Consider the following 23,083-nt stretch of genomic DNA (forward strand, 5'->3'; position numbering starts at 1 on the left):
TAGGAGCTCAGTGACTGAAGCCAGATAGAGAAAGTGCACTACTTGGTTGTCCCCTGCTACTATAATAAATGCACGTTGTGTTGACAGTCATCGTGTGCATGGCTCTCATCCGACGCTCGCGTTCGCTGGCTGGCCCAACAGCACCAAACTCTGGGAGAAGGGAGGGGGCAACATGTTCCCTGTAGGAAACGGCGTCAACAAGACTCCACAACTGTCACACGTGTCTTCTCGCCTAACTTAAAGCCGACTATGCCGCTCCGACTTTGTGCTTTTCTTATTCGTTTTGCACCCTGGTTCCTTCACGATGGAATGGAGGTGATTCTCACCGCCGCCATTTTTAGGGGAACTGCCTATTGAAGTGAGAAACTTTGCTCGCTCGTGTCTGAACCTTAGCAGCTAGCTAGTTGGCCACTCGCTCGCTCGCCTTGTGACAGTTAACGCTTGACAGTCGTCGCTAGCCGAGGCAGCCTCACGTTGGTGTAACGCTCCCCGCGGCCGAGCCCGGGCATCCATGACGGAGACAACGGTTATTGCGTTAAGCGTCAAGCGAACAAACTAGCGAACGTCAGACTTGAGAAGTCCGCGTGAGCGTCTTTATTGGGCAACTGTGTCGCGAGGCGAGCGATTTAGCGCCGCTAACTCATTAGCCTGCGATTTCCCCACTTTGATTTCTCTGGACTGCGTCGCCTCGGCTGTGATTGAGCGGCCACATTCTCCACCGCGGTCCAGGGTTGACTGGATTAATCGGCTGCGTACTCGCCACCTCTCAGTCGTTGAGGATCCATTGTTAAACCAGGTGAGTCGGTCGCTAACGGACGACGAGCAACACGATTTAAACACAGCTTGGCGAGCCAGCTAACTAGCTAGATTGGTTGCCGCTCGACAGCTAGCAGCTAACCAGAAGTTGCTGTCACAAGTCGTCTGTCGCATCGACCGATTTTAGTCTCCTCTTACTGGGTAACTTCACTGCTCCATTGTTGGCAATGCGGGTGTTATTTTTGAATGCCAGGATAACACCGCAGAGAGCAGAGCAGGCGAGCTACCGCCGCTCAGTGAGCGCGTTATTGTAAATAGTGGACACGTTACTGGGTTGCTTTGCCTAAGACGCGTTAGCTGGCTCCGTTAGCTTGCTAATCCGCTTTATGCAACTGTGGTTGCAAGCCGTGCCACTCCCTCGTGTTTGTTTTCGGCTGTGCGTTGAGCGAAAGTGCTTCAATGTGTCCGTTTGGGAAGTTAGCTCGTCATGATTCACATGCTGTGTGCACCGGCTGTCTGCGTGACGGGAGGTGACTCTCTGTCTGTCGCACCGACACGGTGTTGACGAGCATCGCTATCCAGGAGAGTCTCGACAAAGTCGCTTTGGGGATCGTAGTGTACGCGGCGAGGGGGGCGCATCCATCTGCTGCTGGCGGCTGTGTTTTTGTGCACCGACGTGAGTCGCATTCCTCCGTCTTTCTGTGTTGATATTGCGTAACACTGAGCAAGCTAACGGTAGTCTTCTGCTCGGCTTATTTGGTACTTCGCCGCCTAACTTATGCGTGACACGGTGCATCGGCAACACAACTATTTAACATAACCCCTTTTTTCAATATGGTTCAAGCACAACGTCGGTGTTGTCGCAACAAGTTTACCGTTCGCCCGACGTTAACCGAGACACGTTGCCATCTGTTGGAGGGATCTGTCAACTGTGATGTCCAAGACTAGATGCTTGATTATACCCACACACCTACACGTGCTGGATGTAGTATGTGCCACTGCTGCTTGTTTGTTTGTTATTAAATACTCACTGCAGTGTTAGCAGCCCAGCTATCTTTGTTGGTGTCTTTAGAAAATCAATGCAGCCTGTGGCAGCTCCGACCTGTACTCTTACTCTGTGATCACAGGTGTCTACGAGGCTGTCTGTCCCTGTTGTCCTATGTTCTCTGTAACCTGTGCGGTTCTGTACACTTTGCACTTGTTCATGTATACCTCTGCATGCTTGTCGAAACAGTGCATTTGTAGGCTGTAACAGCTCCCTGTCTTTTACTTTCAAGGACTTGCTGATGATGATGGTGATGAGAGGTGTGCAGCTGTTATTGACTGTGATACTCTATTCATGAGAAGCCGATACAAAGTTGTGTTTTCTTCTGTCAGTGTTATATCGGGGGTGCTGAATATGGGCACACTGCATAATGGATTTAAGTGTCTCCCAGGAAATATGGATTAGACACTGGAGCAAATCCTGCCCTGCTTGCTGAAGTCTAGATCCAAGTCAGTCAGTGACAGTCAGCCACTGCAGAACAAGTGCTGTTTCCACAATATGATTCACTGCAGTACTGCCACCATAACCTCTTTTTTTGTGATTGGAAATATGTGACTTCTGTATAAATCGCATAGTATGGACCTTATTTAGCTAACTGATTTTAAGGCTACGGGGCTTTTATTGTATTCATGAAAAAAAATGTCATCTGGCAAAACTAATGGTTAATCCAATGACGGTGATCTTTCGGTCTTTGCTGTGTGCTGAATAACCAAACTGACAGTTAAAAAGTGAGATAATAAAGTTATGGTCCTCTTCCTTAAAAGGAGTTCCTAAGCATCAGCCCAAGGTCTTTGATTGAGGCTGGCTGCTGAGCAGAGGGATACCAATCACGTATTTGATGAGTCAGACTGAGAGGAAAAAAGACACGTGAGGAGGGGTTACACAAACAACACAAAATATCCACCATAGTGAGGTTCTGCCATCTTCTGAAATTATAGGATGCGCATTAAAGGTGCTACATTGTATATTCAGAGCATTAATATAGAAACAAACAACATTTCGCTATGTAAAGATGTATTGGAGTAATAATACATTTTATATGTGAAGTATTTCATGTGGACCAGTTACACAGTGGCGCTTTATGTGGTAAAGACAAACAATAAAAACAACAGCAAAACAAGAATGATGACAATGGTGAGAAACAAAATAAAAACTAGTATCACAGGTGTGACGGAGAATGTCTGAGGTGATGGGGAGAGAGTTCCTGAGGGAGGGGGCAGCAATGGAGAAGGCCCCGTCCCGCCAGGTCCGATGCTTGGAAAAGAGTAGGGGGGGGAGGGGGTTAAGGAGGTTGGCGTCTGCAGATCTGAGGTTGCGGGTGACAGCGTGTCGGTGCAGGAGGTCAGAAAGGTATGAGGGGGTGAGGTTGTGAAGGACTTTGTATGTGATAAGGAGAATCTTGAACTGGATTATTTTCTCTATGGGGAGCCAGTGGAGCTTTTGAAGGACTGGGGTGATGTGGTCTCTGGTGCGGGAGTGGGAGAGGCGATGAGCAGAATGAAGTGGCTCTCCCTCTGTGTGTCTTGTTATCCCTTCTTTGTTTACACATGCTGATTGTCCTTTTTTTTCTTCTTCAAAATGTCTGTTAAGAAGAAACTTGGTATGCTACTGATGTTTGGGACATGTACGACAACAGGAAGAGTGGATGGGTAAACTCCTCTTGGTGTTTGGTCACTCCATTCCGCTCCCCTGTCGCTATCATCTTTATACTCCCATGAATCGGGATGTGTTGTTGTTGACATTAGGTAGCTCGAGAACTTTCACTTTCTCCGTTCATTGAAAGCCACAATCTGTAGTCAGTCTGGGGAACAGAAGCATGGACACCCCACCCTCCATCTTGGGGGATAGAAATGTAATATGTCATGTAAAGCAATTTGAACAACAGCGCACATGTCGGTCATGAAGTGTCGTCGTTGCATCAAACTGCTCTGTTCTCCCTCAATATAGAATTAAATGCCTTAATTCAACATGTTTAAAAAAATAAATAAAAAAACATTTTCATGATATTGTTAATACAATGTTGCATTGTTACAATTTTACAACAAAAGACAAGAAGTATTTCATGTGGACCAGTTACATCTGGAAGATACATGATCGTTTAATGAGATGCATCCGCTCTCTGCATTCCTACTTTGAATTATTTAGCATCTTGCTGAAAGACATTTTGAAACTGTGTATGACAAAATAAATTTTCTGAGTCTTCAGTTCTGTAAAAACGGTGTAAATGCCCTAAACACCCACACAAGTGATATCGGTTATTCTGGTTGATGCGATTTTCTTCTTGGGTCAACATTTAAGGTTGAAGCTTTGCTGAAATAAACCAAAATGCACCTTTTTAAAGAATAATTACGGTACACAGTGTCCCACCTCAGCAGGTGCAGCAAAACCAGAGTTAGGGAGATGTCAATCAAGTACCGTATGCACAGAGGCGGTGTAATCAGCACAAATAACTCAAACTAAAAACTATAATTGTAGTCAAAATAAGAACTCGGACAGAGAAAACATATTGTATTTGAGTCTTATTAATGATTGTAACATTAATGGTTTTAACAAGCGAAAACATACAGGAACTGGGATGGATGTCTTAGACCGTGCTTTAATCAGCCTTTCCTTTGTATATCTATCCGGTCTACATTTCTTTCTCTGAAATTTAATAATCAGCAGAAAGCAGGCTTTCTGCTCAGTAGCAGACTGTGTGCAGCTACAGAGAATTTAACTATGGGGATCAATAAAGTATTTGATTATTTAGCAGGCCTCTCCATTTCTTCCTCTGTGACATGCCTTGCTACTCAGCTTGGTATATTGGCTGCCTCTTCGTTAGGCTCCTTGGTGATTTTACAGTGCTGAGGAAATCAATTCACATAATACACAGAGAGAATCAATTTTCTCAAGCATTAAAGCAAAGTGTGTGCGTGTGCTTTATTTTAATGTATTTTCTGTTACTTTACAATATTATCTTACTATTACCACCCAATCACACATTTTGAACCACTCTTATCAAGAAGAACTGCTGTTCTTTTGTAACTTGTTTTTTTTCAATTTGTTATGCTTTTGAATTACCCCTCCCCATGTTTGTCTTATTGAATTATACAGTTTCATCATGAAATCCAACTAAGTAACTAAGATTCCCTTTTTCATTAGTAAGCCATCCATCTCCTAGATCTTGACTCTTTGTGACGCTACAAAGGTGCGTGGCTGTCCACTGAGTGACTGTGTGACTCATTTAAACCTATAAACTAAATATTCATAGTTGATATCATAAAAAAATAGTGAAGCCAGGCCATCATTGTCTTAATAGAAACAAGAATGATCAAAACAGTCAAATAGTGATCACAATATGGCTACATATTGATGCTACTTTGTAGCATTTAATTATTCCTGATGAAGATCTGAGGACCAAATTGTCGTAAATAAAGTTTATAATGCTTAGTCATCTATTCATGGTAACATTACTCGGGAGTCACATTTCTTTCATATTTAAGGATGATTCTGTGTTTGATTGTTTTTATTATTGCCCACAGTCATGAGTGAAATCAATGTGTGCTGATTTCAGGAAAGATATCCACAAAGGAGTTCAATCACATGTTGGATGGGAAAAGTCTTTAAAGAAAGCTTTGACGGCATCATTCTTTGTTACCATATCATCAGTATTGTTAGCATTTGTCTTATTTGGGGGGTGCTATTGATTCATTAAAAACGATATCCTGCTAGAACATTAAGTCCGACGGATGCCATATCTAATAAGGCAGTGATTACCAACCGCATGGTTGCATTAAGCTGTCCTGCTACCTAAAAAAAAAAAAAAGTAAGATTTAAACTTTGCTCTTTTTTTTTTTTTCAACCTTTTAAAGTTAAGGTTTGGTAGTGTTGGTACACATTTAGCAGCCAAACATTATATATTACTAAGCTTATCTTAAGTTTTGTAACAGAATTAGACACACTGTCTTTTCTGTTTTCAACTCAAAAAGAATATTTCTGCTCGTCTTACTAAAGTTTGCTCCCAGCAGCAGTTTTTAGCTTCTCTCTTCAAGGATATTTGCTGTCCTTGAGGGCTGAGTGTGTTGGTATACAAGTTGTTTTTTTCAGTCAGCTGGAAGGCTTTTTCAGCAGGGCAAACCTTGTGACATCAGCCAGCAGTGTGGTTTGGGACAGCAGGCTACAGGATGTACTGATAACTGTAGTAGGCTGCGTTAGCGGTGCTGCAGACCCAAAGATGAACCGAAAGAGGCAACCATTTTTCTCCCACTGGTTCTTTCTGTGATGATATGCTGTTAAGGTGTGGAGAGGGCTGTTTTCTAATTTCTGACCCTTGTTCAAGACAAGACAAAGAGGTGAGGTTGTAAAGATGGAGTAATGCTTTAATGCTGTGTGTTATCTTATGATAGGAAAAGTCAAAAGGAGGGGAGGGAGAGTGCTTGCACATTTCCTTTCTCCTCTTTAGGTGTGTATATACACGCCAGGCATGTTTAACATCAAGCCATAATGTCACATATGAAAAGTTTTTTTACCTCAACCTGGCCATGATGTATCTGCTCAAAATGTAAAAGTGTATCAGGTAACTAAAGCTGTGGCTCTGTTAAATAAATGTTAGTAAATCATAGATTTACAGTAAAAGCTACAACCTCAAAATGATTTCAGTAATTATTGTAACTTAATGAAGCCGATGGGACAAAACAAGTACAATCAAAATGCACAAAACATTTAAAACAAGCAGGACATGTACATCAGAGCAGCGTCACTTCTACAACACAATGTAGGGTGCCGACATGCTAATTTGTATGGAACCTAATGTAACCCCCATGTGTTTAACTCTGTGTGTCTACATTTATTCCAAGGAAATAGCTTCAGTAGTTTGCGGTGTAAGGTTAGGTACACAATATACAACATGCATACACTCAGAGTTATGAGTATGTGGTGAAAAATGTTGAATGTAGGCACATGAAAAATAGCATGACATCGATCCGTGAGCTGGGATATTTGCATTGCCCAGTCATTCCAGTAGTTTATAGATCTGCAATGATTGCCGAAGCAATCATAATGTTTGTATGTGGCCAAATTGTGTGCACAAACATGAAATCACTGAAGTAAAAAATGACAGGCTGGCAGCGGTCCACCCAATGGAGAGTGTCGTTCTGGAGCCCTGCAGCCTCGGCCCATTCCTGCAACGCCTTTCTCCAGACCACGCGTCACAGAATTGTATCTTTGCTTCATTTTGTAGGATGTCTTTGTGTGTTGTGGTTGGAATGGATGAAAATCAGATCAGGGCTGCAACTAACAATTATTTTCAACGTCTCAAACATTCAGGAGAAAAGAAACCAGAAGATATTCACATTTCAAAAGAATTTAGCCTTTCTTTGATGCTTCAAATATTATTCAAATCGATTAATCAATGAATAAAAAATCATTGGCGATAGTCAATAATTGACAAATAAATCAAGCTTTGATCAAATGTGACTGAGTCCATCATGCTTTAGATTTAGTTTTGTGTTTCAAGGTCAAAGTTGTCCTGAGATTTGCTCCTTTCCTTTCAAAGTCTGGCCATTGACTTTTCACCACATCCACTGCACCAATGGCCTCCTCATGCTGTGTTGGATCAGGGTGTTTGATCTTGTCGTTGCTAACAGCTGTGTCTCTTTCTCCTGGTCTCTGCTTCCCCTTTCTGTCCATCTAGGTGCCCATGTGCTGGTTCCTTCGGCCCATCAATTACTGCAGATGAATCTTCAGCTGCTTTGGCGTAGCTCAGCACCCAGATAGTCCCATCCCCTTCGCGTGGGTGATAAGGGACTACATTAACCAGGATGCCCTCCTCTGTAAGGGCAGGGAGCCTGAAGGATCCGGATGTGGCGGAGCTTTTCTTCAAAGATGACCCAGAGAAGCTTTTCTCTGACCTCCGAGAGATTGGCCATGGCAGCTTTGGAGCCGTCTACTTTGTACGGCAACTTCATCTTCACACTGACTGATTTTAATCAGGGTCATGATCAGTTGACTACAGCAGAACTTTATTCCGTAAAGACAGAGTCTACTCAGTCCCCTGCTTGAGTTGAAGTGATCACTTGTATGATCCAAAGGTGTCTCTCTATTTCATTAGCCGGCGTATTGTTTTCTGTGAATGATGCAGTAGCTCAAGGCGACTTATAGATAGCAACTGAGTCAATTAGAGCTTATATTTTGTTTCCGTACATCAGTGGGCTAACAATGTGCCAGAGTTTGTCTCACAATTATAGAAAGTGTAGGTCATTTATTAAAGAACAAACAATTTAATCACAGTATTTTTTGCTATTGCATTTTAATTGCACCAATGTGACAAATTATTCTTTCTGATCTGACTTTTGTTCTTGAACAGTGTGGTTAAAATAAAGTACAAGAGGTATTGATATAGATATTGTGTATGTTTTTTTTTATTTTTGTGTACTGACAATTTACTTTGTGTTTCCAAGGCACGGGATATGCGCACAAATGAAGTGGTGGCAATTAAAAAGATGTCCTACAATGGCAAACAGTCGATTGAGGTGAGACAAGATTGATTTTATAAAGTGTGTGTGTGTATAATGTTCAGAGTACTGTAAGTATCGAATTTTTATCATTAACGCTGTATTCAAAACTTTTTGTGTTTTTAAAAATGAAACAACAACATTATTAACCATCAATTCTGTGCACTGTAATACACCTCACATCAATATAACTGCTCATTATGTTGCCCTCAGGCCGCAACGAAGTCTGATGGTATTGAAGTCTGAGAAAATGACTCTACTTCTCACTTGATTTATTATCAAAGTAAACCTGTGAACATGAGTTTATGTTCTCAATCACTAGTTTCAAGACTTCTTCAATACAACATTATGTTAATTTAGTAAATTATAGTTATATTTAGAGTAAAATACTTTAGGGTAAAGCATTTAGGGTGTGGCCTACCTTATGATAAACTGGTCGCTACCAAAGCTTTGTCGGGTCTGGGAGTTGTCTGTGTTTTCATCTTACTCCCTCTGTAACCCATTATAACATTTTATATATTCCGCATATCAACATATTCAGCGTTCGGCTGTATCTAGCTCCACCCTCTCGTGTCCCTTCTGGTTGCAATAAGCCAAGATGGTGACGGCCAAAATGCAGATTTCGAGGTTTCAAAACGGCAGTCCACAAACCGATCGTTGACATCACGGTGACTACGTCTACTTTTTGAAATGGTCTATGGTTATACCTTCTGTGCCACATTCTGACAGTACGTCTATCTTTTACTAATGTTTGCAACCAGATATGAAATGGTATAAAAATTTCATATCACGATTATTTTGACCAAAATGACCTGTATTGTAAAATTGTTCAAATGTGCTTAAATATTATAATATACTATAAATATGTATTGGTACACAGTTATTATTATCATCATCATTCTCTCATGCCGAATATGCACACAGCCTATCTTCTGTGTTGCAATTGAGTAATTGCAATGAGCCCAACAATAAACATAAATACAGAAAAGTCTTGTGTAGGAGTCAACCTTTGTTGCAGAATGGCTGGTCCACCTTAAAGATAAGTCCACCTTAAGGTTAAGTTGTTGCTAACCTTGACTTTAATCCTTTAATCAGCCGATAGCAAGCCAGACACGGGAACTTTGCTTCCTTAAACTTAACACACACAGCTACATTCAGCTATAACGTAAATGTTAACCTCATACACACCATGTCTCTCTCTCTCTTTCTCTTTCATGCTTGATTTACGTCTGAGTTATTCGTTCAAGTATATTGCTTCTTGTATCACACATTTTAGTTTAAAAGAAAACCTTTAAAAAAGAAATTGTGTTTTAATCCCAGATCGGGCTTGCAATACACTGGCAGAAACCCTGGTGGTAATCAAACACGGTTTTAATGATTAAAATTTTAAACGGTAATACTAACCGGGACTTATGCAATGCTTTATCATGAAGCCAGCAACCGTTAGATCCTTATTTGAATCAAATTGTGAATGCTAACACTGCTCATGATTTCACACATAATCTGTGAAGAGAACCACCATACTCTTATTTGCACTGAAAGACACACAACATGCACTCAGCGCTAGTGCCTGCATGTAAGCCAACCAAAGCGTGTTGTATGTTTACCACCCTTGTCTCCCCCAACAGAAATGGCAGGACATTATAAAAGAGGTGAAGTTTCTGCAGAGGATCCGGCACCCCAACAGTATAGAATACAAAGGTTGTTACCTCCGTGAGCACACAGCATGGGTAAGTCATAAAATAAAAAGTTGTTACACTTGGTAACTGGAAGATTATCTAATTCTGCAATGTTTAAGGTTCTTTATTTGTCCAAAAATAGCTATTCACAACTTTATCTTGTTTCTAGCTGGTGATGGAGTACTGTCTCGGCTCAGCCTCAGATCTGCTAGAAGGTGAGCAGGTGTTGGATGTTTTGCGTCCGTATGTATGTATATGTGTCTGTGCGTGTGTGACAGATTTGACTCTTTCACAAGAGATGCAATGTAGCCTGTATGAGCAGCAAAGATATATGAACATGGATGTGTCTTCATCAGCTGGCTTTGATTTCTGTTCAAACTGTTTTTCCTCCTTAAGTTCATAAAAAACCTTTACAAGAAGTAGAGATTGCTGCCATTACACATGGCGCTCTGCAGGGACTGGCCTACCTTCATTCCCACAATATGATCCACAGGTGAATGCTTTTTTACATAACCTATATTTTTATAAGAAACCTGTAAACACTACATACCCCATGTATTCCCCTGCTTAGACACATATATGCTTTTCTCTCTCTCAGGGATGTGAAGGCAGGAAACATTCTGCTCACTGAGCCTGGACTGGTCAAACTGGCAGACTTTGGCTCGGCTTCCATTGCCTCACCAGCCAACTCCTTTGTGGGAACGCCATATTGGTAAATGAAAACCGAGAGAATTCAAAGTATATAATGTTAAAGGTTGACCGTGTACTTAAAGAAGCATGGATTTATGAAATGGATTTGACTGTAAAGAGTATTTATTTTATTTATTTATTTGCTTATCCACACGCGTTAAAAGCGTCTGGCTGATGTATTCAAATGCTCTCCTACTGGGATTGTTGTATACTTAGGATTGCAACATCATCTTCAGGATTATGTACTCTATTTACAGAAAATTGTGTTTTAAAAAAATTATTTACGCTTCTGAGAAAGTGCTCGGATGAAAAACACCATTATTTATTTCCAAACTATAAAGTGACAACGCCTTTTAGTTTGCAGATTAATATCAAAACACATTTAAAGATGTGAGTGTGACTGAGTATCCATTAAAGTCTTTTTTAAATGACTGTTAACATATTTATTTTTGTGTCATTTTCTATGTCTTGCTTTCACTTATCTTTCTCCTCTACGACATCAGGATGGCCCCCGAGGTGATTCTAGCCATGGACGAGGGCCAGTATGATGGGAAGGTGGATATTTGGTCCTTAGGGATCACCTGTATAGAATTAGGTAGGTGACACTGTGTATTTTATCTTTTAAAATGGAAGAAAGAATACTTTCCTCTAAGAACATTAGTGTAAACAAATGTTTCCAAATCATGACCTACTATCGGTTCTGAACACATGACTTGCTATTGATTAACAGGTCTTTGAGTGCAAGAACTAACTCCAGTGACTACATGTTCTGAGATTTGTTTGATGGATTTCTTTTTTGGGATTTAGGGTTCAGTTGAATCAGTCATGTTTATTAACTCAGCAGTTGAGAAAGGCATACATTATTTCCTCTGAAACTTGTGTAACATATCTGAATACACCTGTGATTTAATAAGGAGGAATAAACACACTGACTTGTCATTTCTGTTCCAGCGGAGAGGAAACCTCCCTTGTTTAACATGAATGCAATGAGTGCCTTATATCACATAGCGCAGAATGAGAGCCCCACACTGCTGTCCAGTGAATGGTGAGATGCCACGCCACACCACAAACATACGTGTGAGCACATACACAAATGTTGTATGTTTTGCACCTCAATTGAAGATGCTTATTTCTGTTAAAGGCTGTCGGTGTCTTACCCCAACATCTTGTCATCTTTGTTTCAGGACGGATTACTTTAGAAACTTTATTGATTCTTGCCTTCAGAAGATCCCCCAGGACAGACCACACTCTGACGACATGCTGGGGGTAAGTGCACACTCATACTGTATACACGGCAATGGTCAGTGTGTTAAGATGGAAGATTGACAAAGCCCTCTGGCGATAAAGCTCTCTCTGATGTTTGTGCTCAGTTCTCTCCCCATATGCTTCTATTTTGATTCACTAATCCTCTACTTCCAGTTGCACGCACGCACACACAACCAGAACATGTATGGACACACTATGGGCTTGGTTTTGTGGAAAGAACACAGATGTAATTACTGTAGAGAAGCGACTTCTGCATCCTCTGATAAGTAACTGAGCAGCTGTCACTTAGACCACTAATGGACTCACTATTACTAATGGAAGTGGTCCTTGGGGTATGAAAGCACTGCACGTTGTCTTTCTTTTTCAAATGTCAACTTCCCGAACAATACTTTAAATTCAAAGTCTTACAAAGTTCAATGTTAAACACTCTTTAAATGTGATTTTCGTCAATTAGACCTCTGGCCCAACTTAAGTGTCTTTTAAAAAGAAATTCTTGAATTTAAATATATTTTCATCATACCATTGTCAATCTTGACAATTGGCAATCATCTGCATGATACACCACACAGTTTGCATTGATCATAGAGCCTGACAAATGTTGGCAATGTTAAACAAACAATGTGAACTGTCTTACCTTAAAACAGGCCTCTTCTTTCTGAAGTTACAGCGCAAATCCATCCACCACATCATTAAATCAAGGGCTCTGACCAGATCGCCGATAGCAAATGCAGCACTCTGAGCTAACTGGGAGGGCTCCTTCTTGGGATATTTGATATTTTTCACCTATTACATTTTAGCAATTTATTGCAAAAAAAACGCTTCACATGTTGATCTTCTCATAAGCTCTTCTTCTACTTCTACTTCTACTTCTACTTCTCCTCCTTCTTCTCACAATGCTCTGTCTCTTCCCTGTCACCCTCCTCTCCAGCATGCGTTTCTGCAGCGGGAACGTCCAGACTCCGTGCTGATGGATCTTATTCAGAGGACCAAGGATGCAGTGCGAGAGCTGGACAACCTGCAGTACCGCAAGATGAAGAAGATCCTCCTTCAGGAGGCCCACAACGGACCCACAGTAGAAGCCCCAGATGGAGATGAGGTGTGTGTGATGCTTGTTTATTAAAATCAAACTAAAGCTATGGTGCAAGAATATGATTTGTTTTGTTTAGCGCAGAAATACATTTGCCCCTACCAAGGCATTTTACTGTGCTGAAAAAATAACCAAGCACGCATTGGTTTGTATGCATGTCTGTCTGTGTCTCTTGGACTTTCTCGTGTTCTCTCTCACTGACTCTCACTCTCTCTTTCTCTCTCTCTCTCTCTCTCTCTCGCTGACTCTCACTCTCTCCTTCTCTCTCGCTGTCTCTCTTTGTACTCTTTCCTCTGTCCACAGGAGCTGGAGCCAGGCGGAGGTCGGACGGGAACGGTGAACAGTGTCGGCAGTAATCAGTCCATTCCCAGCATGTCTATCAGCGCCAGCTCCCAAAGCAGCTCTGTCAACAGTCTGAACGAAGCGGCCCAGGACAGCCGCAGCGAGCTGGACCTGATGGAGGGAGACCACACAGTCATGTCCAACAGCTCCGTCATACACCTCAAACCGGTGGGTGAAGTCACACGGACACACACCTATTTTAGATAAAGTATATAGGCATGTATTCATAATTTATTAAAGGGGCACCCCACCATTTTTAAACATGAAGATCGGTTCATAAATCTGTGGCTGTGGTGGGAGCTTTGTGTAAACATCAATTTATTACAGAAACCCTTTATTGCAAATTGGGGGTGTCGAGTTAAAAAAGACATGGACATGTAAACGTCTAATGCTATTTAGTTGCATGACTATAATATAAGATCCTGTGTTTTGAGTTTGATCCATACACCGGCTAAACCGACTAAATGTCAGGATATCTCAGTTTTGAAAAAGTTTTTTCAAGTTACTGAGAAGTTTTCTCACAACTGTCTGAGACATCGATTCGAAGTAAGACCTTGCTGTAATATGTTCGTCTCACTTTTGTTTCTCTTCTGTCTCAATCTCTTTCTTGCCTTATCCAAGTCTTCCCATTCCCCTTAATGCTTAAGTTTTTTTAGCTGTGAAATACAGTAACTACATAATATGTTCATTCTGCTGCCTTATGTCTCCAGGAAGAAGAGGAGAGTTTCTCCGGGGAGCAGGCAGCCAGCATTCAACCCTCTGAGCCCCAGCCAACACCAGCTCAGGCCCCGAGGAAGCACTACCGCAATAGGGAGCACTTTGCCACCATACGCACAGCGTCACTCGTGAGAACACACTTGCTTACTCCTCCATACGTCTCACTTACTAATTGTATTTATTAGCGTCTGTATCACAGAAAAAGACATATGTGTGTGTTGTGTTTGAAAAAAGGTCTGAAATTATTAGAAATGTTCTACATTTAACAAACTTTTTCAACATTGCTGGTATACCTACACACTGGAGTAGGATGTATTATATTGTATAACCCTTTTCAAATGACCTGAACCTAAAGAAAGTGCAGCGATTCTTACCTGTGTCCACATCTTGCAGGTGACTCGTGAGATGCAGGAACACGAGCAGGACTCGGAGCTGCGGGAGCAGATGTCAGGATACAAACGCATGAGACGGCAACATCAGAAGCACTTGATGGGCTTGGAGAACAAGCTGAAGGCGGAGATGGATGAGCACAGGCTGAGGCTGGACAAAGAGCTAGAGAGTCAGAGGAACAACTTCTCCCAGGAGATGGAGAAGTTACTTAAAAAGCACCAGGCGGCCCTGGACAAAGACGTAGGTGGACAAAAGAAAATAATAGTGGCCTACTGATACTGTGATATTCAATTGTTGGTCTTAGTTTTGTCCCGACAACTGAAGCAAACGCTTTTTTGGTGTCTGGTTTAGCTAAAGACGTTTGCCAACGATGAGAAGAAGTTCCAGCAGCACATCCAGGTGCAACAGAAGAAGGAGCTCAGCAGCTTCTTGGAGTCACAGAAGCGGGAGTATAAACTACGAAAGGAGCAGCTCAAAGAGGTAACACACACTTGAACCACACACAATGAGTACATGATGACCACTATTATTTACCCAAATCAACTAAACATAGATCATTAAGTATATATACTTGGACTTGTTTAGGTGTGCGGTCGAGGTCAACACCTGGAACTAGCTTTGCTCTATGTACTCTACGTGTATACCTAAATCATCTTTCTTTTATTTGGTTCTATGTTTGTGGTTTAGATCATTTATTTGTATATTCTTGTGAAGAGTTTGCTGGGCCCAACCGACAATCTGTTCGGGCTGCTGGTTATTTTCTAATAAATTATTGTTTTTTACTTCCTTTTTTTGGGGGGGAATACAATATATTTACCAAAATATATTCAGTCCATTATCACATAAGACAAAAGATGGTAGTAAATCCTCACAGCCGAGAGGCTTACTTACTACTACACTTTCTTTGCATTTAATTCTCGAAAAAAGGATTTAAACAATTAATCAATTACAAATCGGTCGCCGATGAATTTTCTGCGGATTGAGTAATACATTAATTGACTTATTGTGTCAATGTCTGTAATATCAATAAGGCCCAGTAATGACAATGCCCTGACATACTGAAATAAATCAAATTAACTTGTGTGGCAGGAACTAAGCGAGAACCAGTCCACTCCCAAGAAAGAGAAGCAGGAGTGGTTGTCCAAACAGAAAGAGAACATCCAGCACTTCCAGGTCAGGAGCTCTCAAACAATGTGTACACTTGACAAGCCCAAGATCAAATGATGATTTTACACAGGCTTGGCAGGGAATTCACACCGTCTGTAGACTCTGTGACATAAACACAATTTGATTCCCAGGCGGAGGAGGAGGCCAACCTGCTGAGGAGACAGAGGCAGTACCTGGAGCTGGAGTGTCGACGGTTCAAACGCAGGATCCTCATCGCCAGACACAATGTGGAGCAGGATCTGGCCAGAGAGGTACTTAGTGACACAGAAAGAAACCAACCACCACCACCGCCCACTCCAATGTGTTTGATTGATTTTACTTATTTGATTGCTGTCAACCAGCATTTTCTCCTCTTTTCTTAGGAGCTCAACAAACGGCAGACACAGAAGGACCTCGAGCACGCCATGCTGCTCAGGCACCACGAGTCGATGCAGGAGCTGGAGTTCAGGCACCTGGGGACGATCCAGAGAGCGCGGGCAGACTTGATTCGAACCCAGCACCAGACTGAGCTCACCAACCAGCTGGAATACAATAAGAGGAGGGAGAGGGAGCTGAGGCGCAAGCATGTCATGGAGGTCCGACAGCAGCCCAAGAGCCTCAAGGTGCGTGTGCTTGAAAACATTTAAACTGACACTCACTGATACAACACGTGCAAGGGTAAAGCCCCTTTACTTAAAACAAATGTTTCTTTTTTTTTTCTTTCTGTAGTCTAAGGAACTTCAGATTAAGAAGCAGTTCCAGGATACTTGTAAAACCCAGACCAGGCAGTACAAGGCCCTCAGAAACCATCTGCTGGAGACAACGCCCAAGTCTGATCACAAGGCCGTGCTCAAGAGGCTGAAGGAGGAGCAGACCAGGAAGCTGGCCATCCTGGCCGAGCAGTATGACCACTCCATCAACGAAATGCTTTCTACACAGGCTGTGAGTACTGGAAGAGCAGGCCATGAGAGTTTAGGAAAAAGTAAAAGAATGTTTCTACATTTAGTCACTCAAGCTCACTGTTGATTCAGGTAGGTCGTAGTTTTAAAATTCTCAGTGCCAATACAATAGAGATACCAAAACATACATTCAATACCACACATTAAGGAACTTGTGTGGTATTGAATGTATGTATGGGAAAATATCTAATTTATGAATATCTAAACAAGACTTAAATGAACAGGATGTAACATGTACGGGGATAAATTGTCAAATTGTTTGTTAGCTTGCATCGCCATGTTTCCACGGCAACCCTGAACTGACATTGGCTCTAGCGAGAGCCTTTCATGTTTTTTCTGCATGACCTAAAGGTAGAGATGGCTACCGAAACTCTGTATTAAAAGTGCCCCGGATTATTAAAGATCAGAGTATTTATAAGCTTCGCACTTTTTAATGATTAATCATTTACAAACTGTAAATGATTAATCATTATGGTTATTTATTTATTTTATTGACTTTTTTTTGAAAGTGTAAATATTACTGTTGCTGCTTCAGACACAATATTTAGCTATATCTAAATTATAAATAACTTATTTCTGGAAATTATTTGTTTTAAAAATGTTTTGATAGTGTTGATAAAAGTTGCTCCTTGTAATAAAATAATTCTAAAGATACCTATTCCTACCTGTAGGCCACCGCGCTTGTAAATGGAGGGCAACCTCACCATTAAACGCCACTAAATCTCACACACTGTTCCTTTTTTAAGAATACTACCAAGCATGTAATGACAACTTGCAGCACTCGATTTTTCGATACCCTGTGAAAGAGACACATTTTTATCCATATGTTCAGTAGCATAAGTATTTGTCCCATCTTTCCCCAGCACATCCCAATGTAATTTAACAATTTATGAATTTGTTTCTTTATTTGTTGTCTGTAGGACCCATATAAATGCTGTCAAATATTAGTATATGTTCATTCTAAATCTAATGCAGGATTATTGAGTCCAATGTCACTGTCTTATATGACGGTTATTATTCTGTATTCATGGCATCCTGCTGCATGTCACTGACATTGAGCCAAGAACTATTGTGCTCACAAAGAAAGTCTTCTATGTATCTGTATCGTTCCGTCTTTATGTCTTTCTTTCTCTTTTACTTACTCGCCCTCAGCTGCGGTTAGATGAGGCTCAAGAGGGGGAGTGTCAGGTTCTAAGGATGCAGCTGCAGCAGGAGCTGGAGCTCCTCAACGCGTACCAGAGCAAGATCAAGATGCAAACAGACGCTCAGCACGACAAGGAGCGGCGGGAGCTGGAGCAGAGGGTCTCTCTGAGGAGGGCACTGCTTGAGCAGAAAGTAAGAAAGGCCCTGGACGTTGTCCAGTGTGGTCTGGTGTCAGGATGTGTATCCATACATTTGAGTGACAATAGACACTGAAGCCGTGTTTTGAATGTTCAACCAATAATTTATTGTCCTGGCAGACTTTGCTTTGTTGTGTATTGTTCCCTCATTTGTTAACTGTGTGTTTCTCTCCGCAGATTGAAGAGGAAATGCTTGCGCTGCAGAACGAGCGCCTGGAGCGAATCCGCTCACTGCTGGAGCGCCAGGCCCGAGAGATCGAGGCTTTTGACTCAGAGTCCATGCGGCTGGGCTTCAGCAACATGGTGCTCACTAACCTTGCTCCCGATTCCCAGGGAGGCTGGGGGGGAGGAGTTGGAGGTGGCCAGGGGGCCCAGGGGGCCCAGGGGGGAGGCCACTGGCCCGGAGGAGGTGGAGGAGGCGGCCACCATAGTCATCCCCACCAGGGGGGCTCCAGCTCACAGCAGCCCTGGGGTCACCCCATGCTGGCTGGGGGCCCGCCACCTTGGAGCCTCCACCACCCCGGAGGAGGGAATCAGAGGGGGAGCGCGGGAGGGGTGAGAAACAGCCCACAGGCTATGAGGAGGACGTCATCAGGGGGGAGAAGTGAACAGGGCATGAGCAGGAGCGCCAGCATCACCTCTCAGATCTCCAACGGATCCCATCTGTCGTACACTTAGAACAAACACACAAGCAACACGATAATTGTCTTAAAGTCGAATCCTTGTGCACTGAGGTGACACTACGCAGACGCACACTATGCATGCACCACACATGCTTCACAGGCACTTATTTCCCAGAGTACGTCTGACACATACCTCACAGTACCAGTTGCTCTCCCATCACAACTGCTCTCTTACATCAGTGGACTGATAGTCTGTGGAAACCCAAACGTCTTGAGACTAATCCAAGATGGCTGAGGGCCAGAGACAGGATGCCACAGTGCAATAGTGTCATTTATCTTACAGTGCTATTTTATGCGTTTTGCCATGTTAGTCTCTGTTGTCATAATCTCAAAGTAGTATATTCATATTATCTACCATGGAGTTCATTATCAAGAGTTTGTTTGCAGTATGCTGTTTTATGTGTTTGTGGGGTAAGTTTGAGGCTTTCACTACAATAATGTGCATCATGGTAAATATTGCATTCAGTTATGCAATTTTTAGAATCGCATTTGAAACGTGTTCCCTCAAATAACTCACAGCTTGAGATTTAAGCACCAATATGTTACCGTTTAGGAAGTTTATTGAGATTATTATCTGTGTGCAGTGACAGAGGAGGGAGAGACAGGAGGTGATGTCGGGGTCTGATTTAAGATGGAAGAACAGAATGTTTTGGAACATGTTGGACAGGTCGAGAAGGAGCATAGAAAAATGACGAATGTTGTGTTAAGTATAAGTGTGTATCTCTGACTTTTAAAGTAGTAGCACAAGGTGTCATGAATAGCTAAAAGTATGTAATCGTTCATTCCAGCCTGAGGGACTTTACTGAAATCCCAGTGCAGTGTTTTTACTGGAATGAGTGAGTTGGGGCTGCAAAGATGCCAAAGCTAGGTCATTAGAATGAGCCATGCCAACATACTGTTATGTATTTCAATGAGATGGTGCCAGAGATTTAATTGGAAGTTCAGTTAATACTACGCGGCCAACTTGGATGCATGTGTTGCTGGATTAGAGAGAAGGGAGTCCATTCTGGGCTCGACTCTTGGGTTTCCACAGACCTCTGACCACTCTTTGCTCATTCCGACCCAGTGAACGGCCAGTCTGAGGGATACTGAGGTCCCTCGTGACAGAGATGGGTTTTCAGCAGCACCTAACCTCTACCTGAAGTATCAAAACTAGTGCTCACCTCTCACTTGTCGGCAGTCCTTTTCTGTGTTGGTCGACCTCAAGAACACTCAAGCAGAGCTTCGCCACAAGGTGTCGTGACTTGACAATGACTGGCGCTTTGGCACAGGCTTTCATGCACTCAAAATGATTGATAAATCTGATTTACACACATATAATCAGACATATAATCGTTATGGATTTTTATTCCCCGGTCAAACGGTATGTCCCTTTGCACACTTGGTTGATGAATGCATGTACAGGAGTAACATTTGTAAACATGGGATTGGGACATTAAAGTGTTTTTTTTTAAAAAAGAAGGAAAAAAAATAGATTTTTTTAAATATAGTGCTCTTAGCAGTTGTTAGCTGAGTTGGCTGTAAATCGGCAACACAGCAGCATTTCTGTCGGGGCAACATTGTCCATCTCAGTTGCCTAGCAATGTCCAGTGTGTTTTTAATGAATCAAATAACCATTTGAAGGAGCGAGAGTTACACTGAATGAACAGAGAGCAGGAAAGGGGAGCATCACTAGCCCTCTGCTGGTTGGTGACTGCTGAATGTCTCGTTGGGTTGATGGGCGGTGAAGCTGGGATCTCCGCTGCCATGTCCCTGCAACCTTCTCTGGTCTGACATCCCGCTCTCTCCCCCCCCCCCACTCCGTGACCCCCGAGTCATGTTTCTGACCAATAACCTCCCTGATTCCCTCCACGTTTGCTTCCTCCCCTCTTGAGCCTGGCGTGGTCTTCACCCCCTACCTGATCTATTTAGGAAGAGCTCTTTGGAAAGTGAAGAAGAAGAAGAAAAATTAAACATGTTTTATTATATTAATCTATTAGAAAAGGATTATAGAGATGAAGGTGGAAGTCTGATTGTGAAATGCAGAGATTATGCATTATAGGATTTTCAAAGGTGGAATGTCCAGTAAACCTGTTAATATTGTATATTTTTTATTTGAAAATATGGAAATCTAATTGAAAAATCAAAGTTGTGATGCTTACACAGTGATATGAACGATTAACGGCCACTGGGTTTTCACGGTTTTACTTGCAAGTTCTGAAACCTCTTACAGATATGTTTTTGTGAATGATAACACAACTCTAGGTCAGATTGCCTTTTAGTAAAAGGGCAACTTGTTGTTTAATGCTGAATTAGGATAATTTTGCACCTAATTTGAAATCTAGTTAGGTGTAGCCTTTGCCTTAGCATTGGTTATATTTAATTGACATGATACAAATATAGAAGACTCAATCTGTCTAATAAGGTTTTTCACGGTTTTTAAAAGACTCTGACCTAAAGTCAGTTATAGCATAGAAAAGGAAAGCAATGTCTTCATAGATCTATACAATTTGGGAAACAGCAGACTTCTACAATATTTGGCTGCATACACAATATTTAGTGCACTCCACAACAGAAATTCTTGCACAAGATGGTGAAAATATATCTGTTGTTTGATATCTAATCTGAGGTGTTGTGGGGTCCACGGATATAATTTGGACTTCATTTATGAAACATGCGCCCTCTTCTGTTGTGGTTATATACAAAGCATTTTCACTCTACCCTCAAGTGTCTGCCTTTTTTAAAATCTTACCACCCTGCACTCTGAATCTAAGTTTATCTTGGCTCAGTTCCAAAAACTGAACGAAACCTGAATGTGGTGGCCCCATTTTCTCCCCAGCCAGTATGCCGTTATATCCAACATCTTTTATCAAACCCGTTTCCAGTTCTGCAGGGTTTGATTTGGTTTTATGCCACAAAGGGTCATTTTATTTCACAGATGTCTGCAGAGGGCCAAACGAGTGGCAGACTTCTCCACCCGCTCTCGTGTTTACTAGAACTCCCAGTTGTTTGGCGACGGGGTCGGGGCAGAGTCTAGCTTTAGACCTTGGTCACTCTGAACTGGATCAGTTGCACTGCTTGCACAAGTGATTGACCAGATTAAAGAGTCTACTGTGATCCCCCTCGCTGTTGCTGAGGGAGGGCTGCCATCGGTTGGAAGTAGGCGGGAGGCGGGGTTACGTCTCTGTACAGTCTGTTTATCAGTATTTCCCTTATCTCCTGTCATTTGATGGATCTTGCTGTTTTATCTCCGTAGTCCAGAGACCTGTATTAAACTGTATTAAATTGTATAGATTGTGCAAAAAGCTGAATGTCGCATAGCAGAAGAGAAAAGCTATTCCTTACAGATGACCAAGTGATTTAAAATGTATAAAAGAAATCGAGAAACAATGTTTAGGGGATAAATGTAATATTTTGTTTGTAATTACTATTTTTTTGTTGGAAGAGGGCTACTGGATAAAGAATGATCTGTAATAAAGTAATTTTAATATTTATTTGTCCCATTGTGTTTTTGTGTACACAACAGTAATTTAAAGCAGAACAACAACACACTTTGACTAAATAACCTTAATATTAAAATGATTTTATACTGTTTTAATGCCTACGGTGTTCTTTGTAATTGATACAGTGCTACTCTTGACAAGTATTGGACATAAACTGCTTGTTTAATTTGCATAATCTTTTTTGTAGGAGCTACATTTCTTGAAAACCTCTTGCCTCAGTAACATTAGATCCTTTTCAAAGAAGATTGGAAGCCTTGTTCTGAGACCATGTGGTTTACCAAAGGTCATGTGTCCTCTGGATCAAGCAGTCCAGTGTCCTTATTTAGATGATTTTCGTTTCTAGGAGTACTTTCATCCTCTTAAAACTCCAGCTACGGATATTACTTGAGAATAACCACACAAAAAAAACTCAAAATATTGTCCAACTCCCTCTTTGCAGATCTCACCATCTCCTCCTCAGCGTGAGTAAGACCTCTTCCAGGTGAAGTTCCTTTCCTCTGCATCGGCACAGATCTTTTCAGGTGTCTGCAGTCTTTGTTTCCTGATCATGTTGGCTCGCCTCCTTTAGTCCTGAATCTTCTTCCTGATGACAGTGGAACAAACAGAGAGTGCTGGCTTTCTTCTGGAGGCGGCCAGCAGACACGGTGTCCAGGTCAGGTAGGGTAACTCCCACAATCCTCTATGCGGTTCGAACCACCCGGGCCAGGTCCCTCCTGTTCTCTGCTGTGCAGCTGAGGTACCACACAGTAAAGCACTGGCAGAGGATGCTTTCTATCACTTCTGTAGAAGTCAACCAGAAGTTCAGGGGGCAGGCCAGCTTGTTTTAGCTTCCTCAGGAAGAAGAGCCTAAACCAAGTTGCGAAAGCCGAAGTCAGCCAGTCTTTTTCTGCTTGTCTGAACGGTGTCTTGGTCACGTGTTGATAAAAGTGATTTGATGGTGAAATGTTATTTCTCATGCTTTAATGTTGTATTTTTATATGTGTATTCTATTTTGAAAAATCTTCAAAGCT

The 23,083-nt window shown here is 42.0% G+C and overlaps 1 protein-coding gene across 7 annotated transcripts; it reads left to right on the top strand.

Annotated features, from left to right (window-relative positions):
• The first annotated feature begins 116 nt into the window (after positions 1-116).
• Positions 117-22,064, top strand: taok1b (TAO kinase 1b). 7 transcript variants are annotated; one of them, XM_034549674.1, is made up of 21 exons: positions 117-181; positions 7,473-7,731; positions 8,239-8,310; positions 9,921-10,022; positions 10,141-10,186; positions 10,368-10,464; positions 10,570-10,683; positions 11,165-11,256; positions 11,613-11,706; positions 11,846-11,927; positions 12,856-13,023; positions 13,318-13,524; positions 14,067-14,201; positions 14,467-14,703; positions 14,815-14,943; positions 15,553-15,636; positions 15,762-15,881; positions 15,993-16,232; positions 16,339-16,551; positions 17,721-17,903; positions 18,086-22,064. In XM_034549674.1, exons 2-21 carry the CDS (start codon positions 7,600-7,602, stop codon positions 18,584-18,586), a joined length of 3,048 nt encoding a protein of 1,015 aa, XP_034405565.1. In that variant the 5' UTR covers positions 117-181; positions 7,473-7,599; the 3' UTR covers positions 18,587-22,064. The 7 variants fall into 7 exon arrangements, with proteins under 7 accessions (XP_034405565.1, XP_034405559.1, XP_034405558.1 ...); XM_034549668.1 differs by lacking the exon at positions 117-181 and adding an exon at positions 199-1,432; XM_034549667.1 differs by lacking the exon at positions 117-181 and adding an exon at positions 199-796.
• Positions 22,065-23,083: the final 1,019 nt, after the last annotated feature.

The sequence above is a fragment of the Cyclopterus lumpus genome, chromosome 14 (assembly GCF_009769545.1).
Source record: "Cyclopterus lumpus isolate fCycLum1 chromosome 14, fCycLum1.pri, whole genome shotgun sequence".
Classification (NCBI taxonomy): Eukaryota; Metazoa; Chordata; class Actinopteri; order Perciformes; family Cyclopteridae; genus Cyclopterus; species Cyclopterus lumpus.

Coding starts and splice junctions, on each gene's coding strand:
- taok1b (XM_034549674.1), top strand. CDS start 7,600: ATGCCCTCCTCTGTAAGGGCAGGGAGCCTGAAGGATCCGGATGTGGCG. Junction 11,257..11,612: donor GATCACCTGTATAGAATTAG/GTAGGTGACACT, acceptor TTTCTGTTCCAG/CGGAGAGGAAACCTCCCTTG. Junction 14,704..14,814: donor AGGCGGCCCTGGACAAAGAC/GTAGGTGGACAA, acceptor TGTCTGGTTTAG/CTAAAGACGTTTGCCAACGA.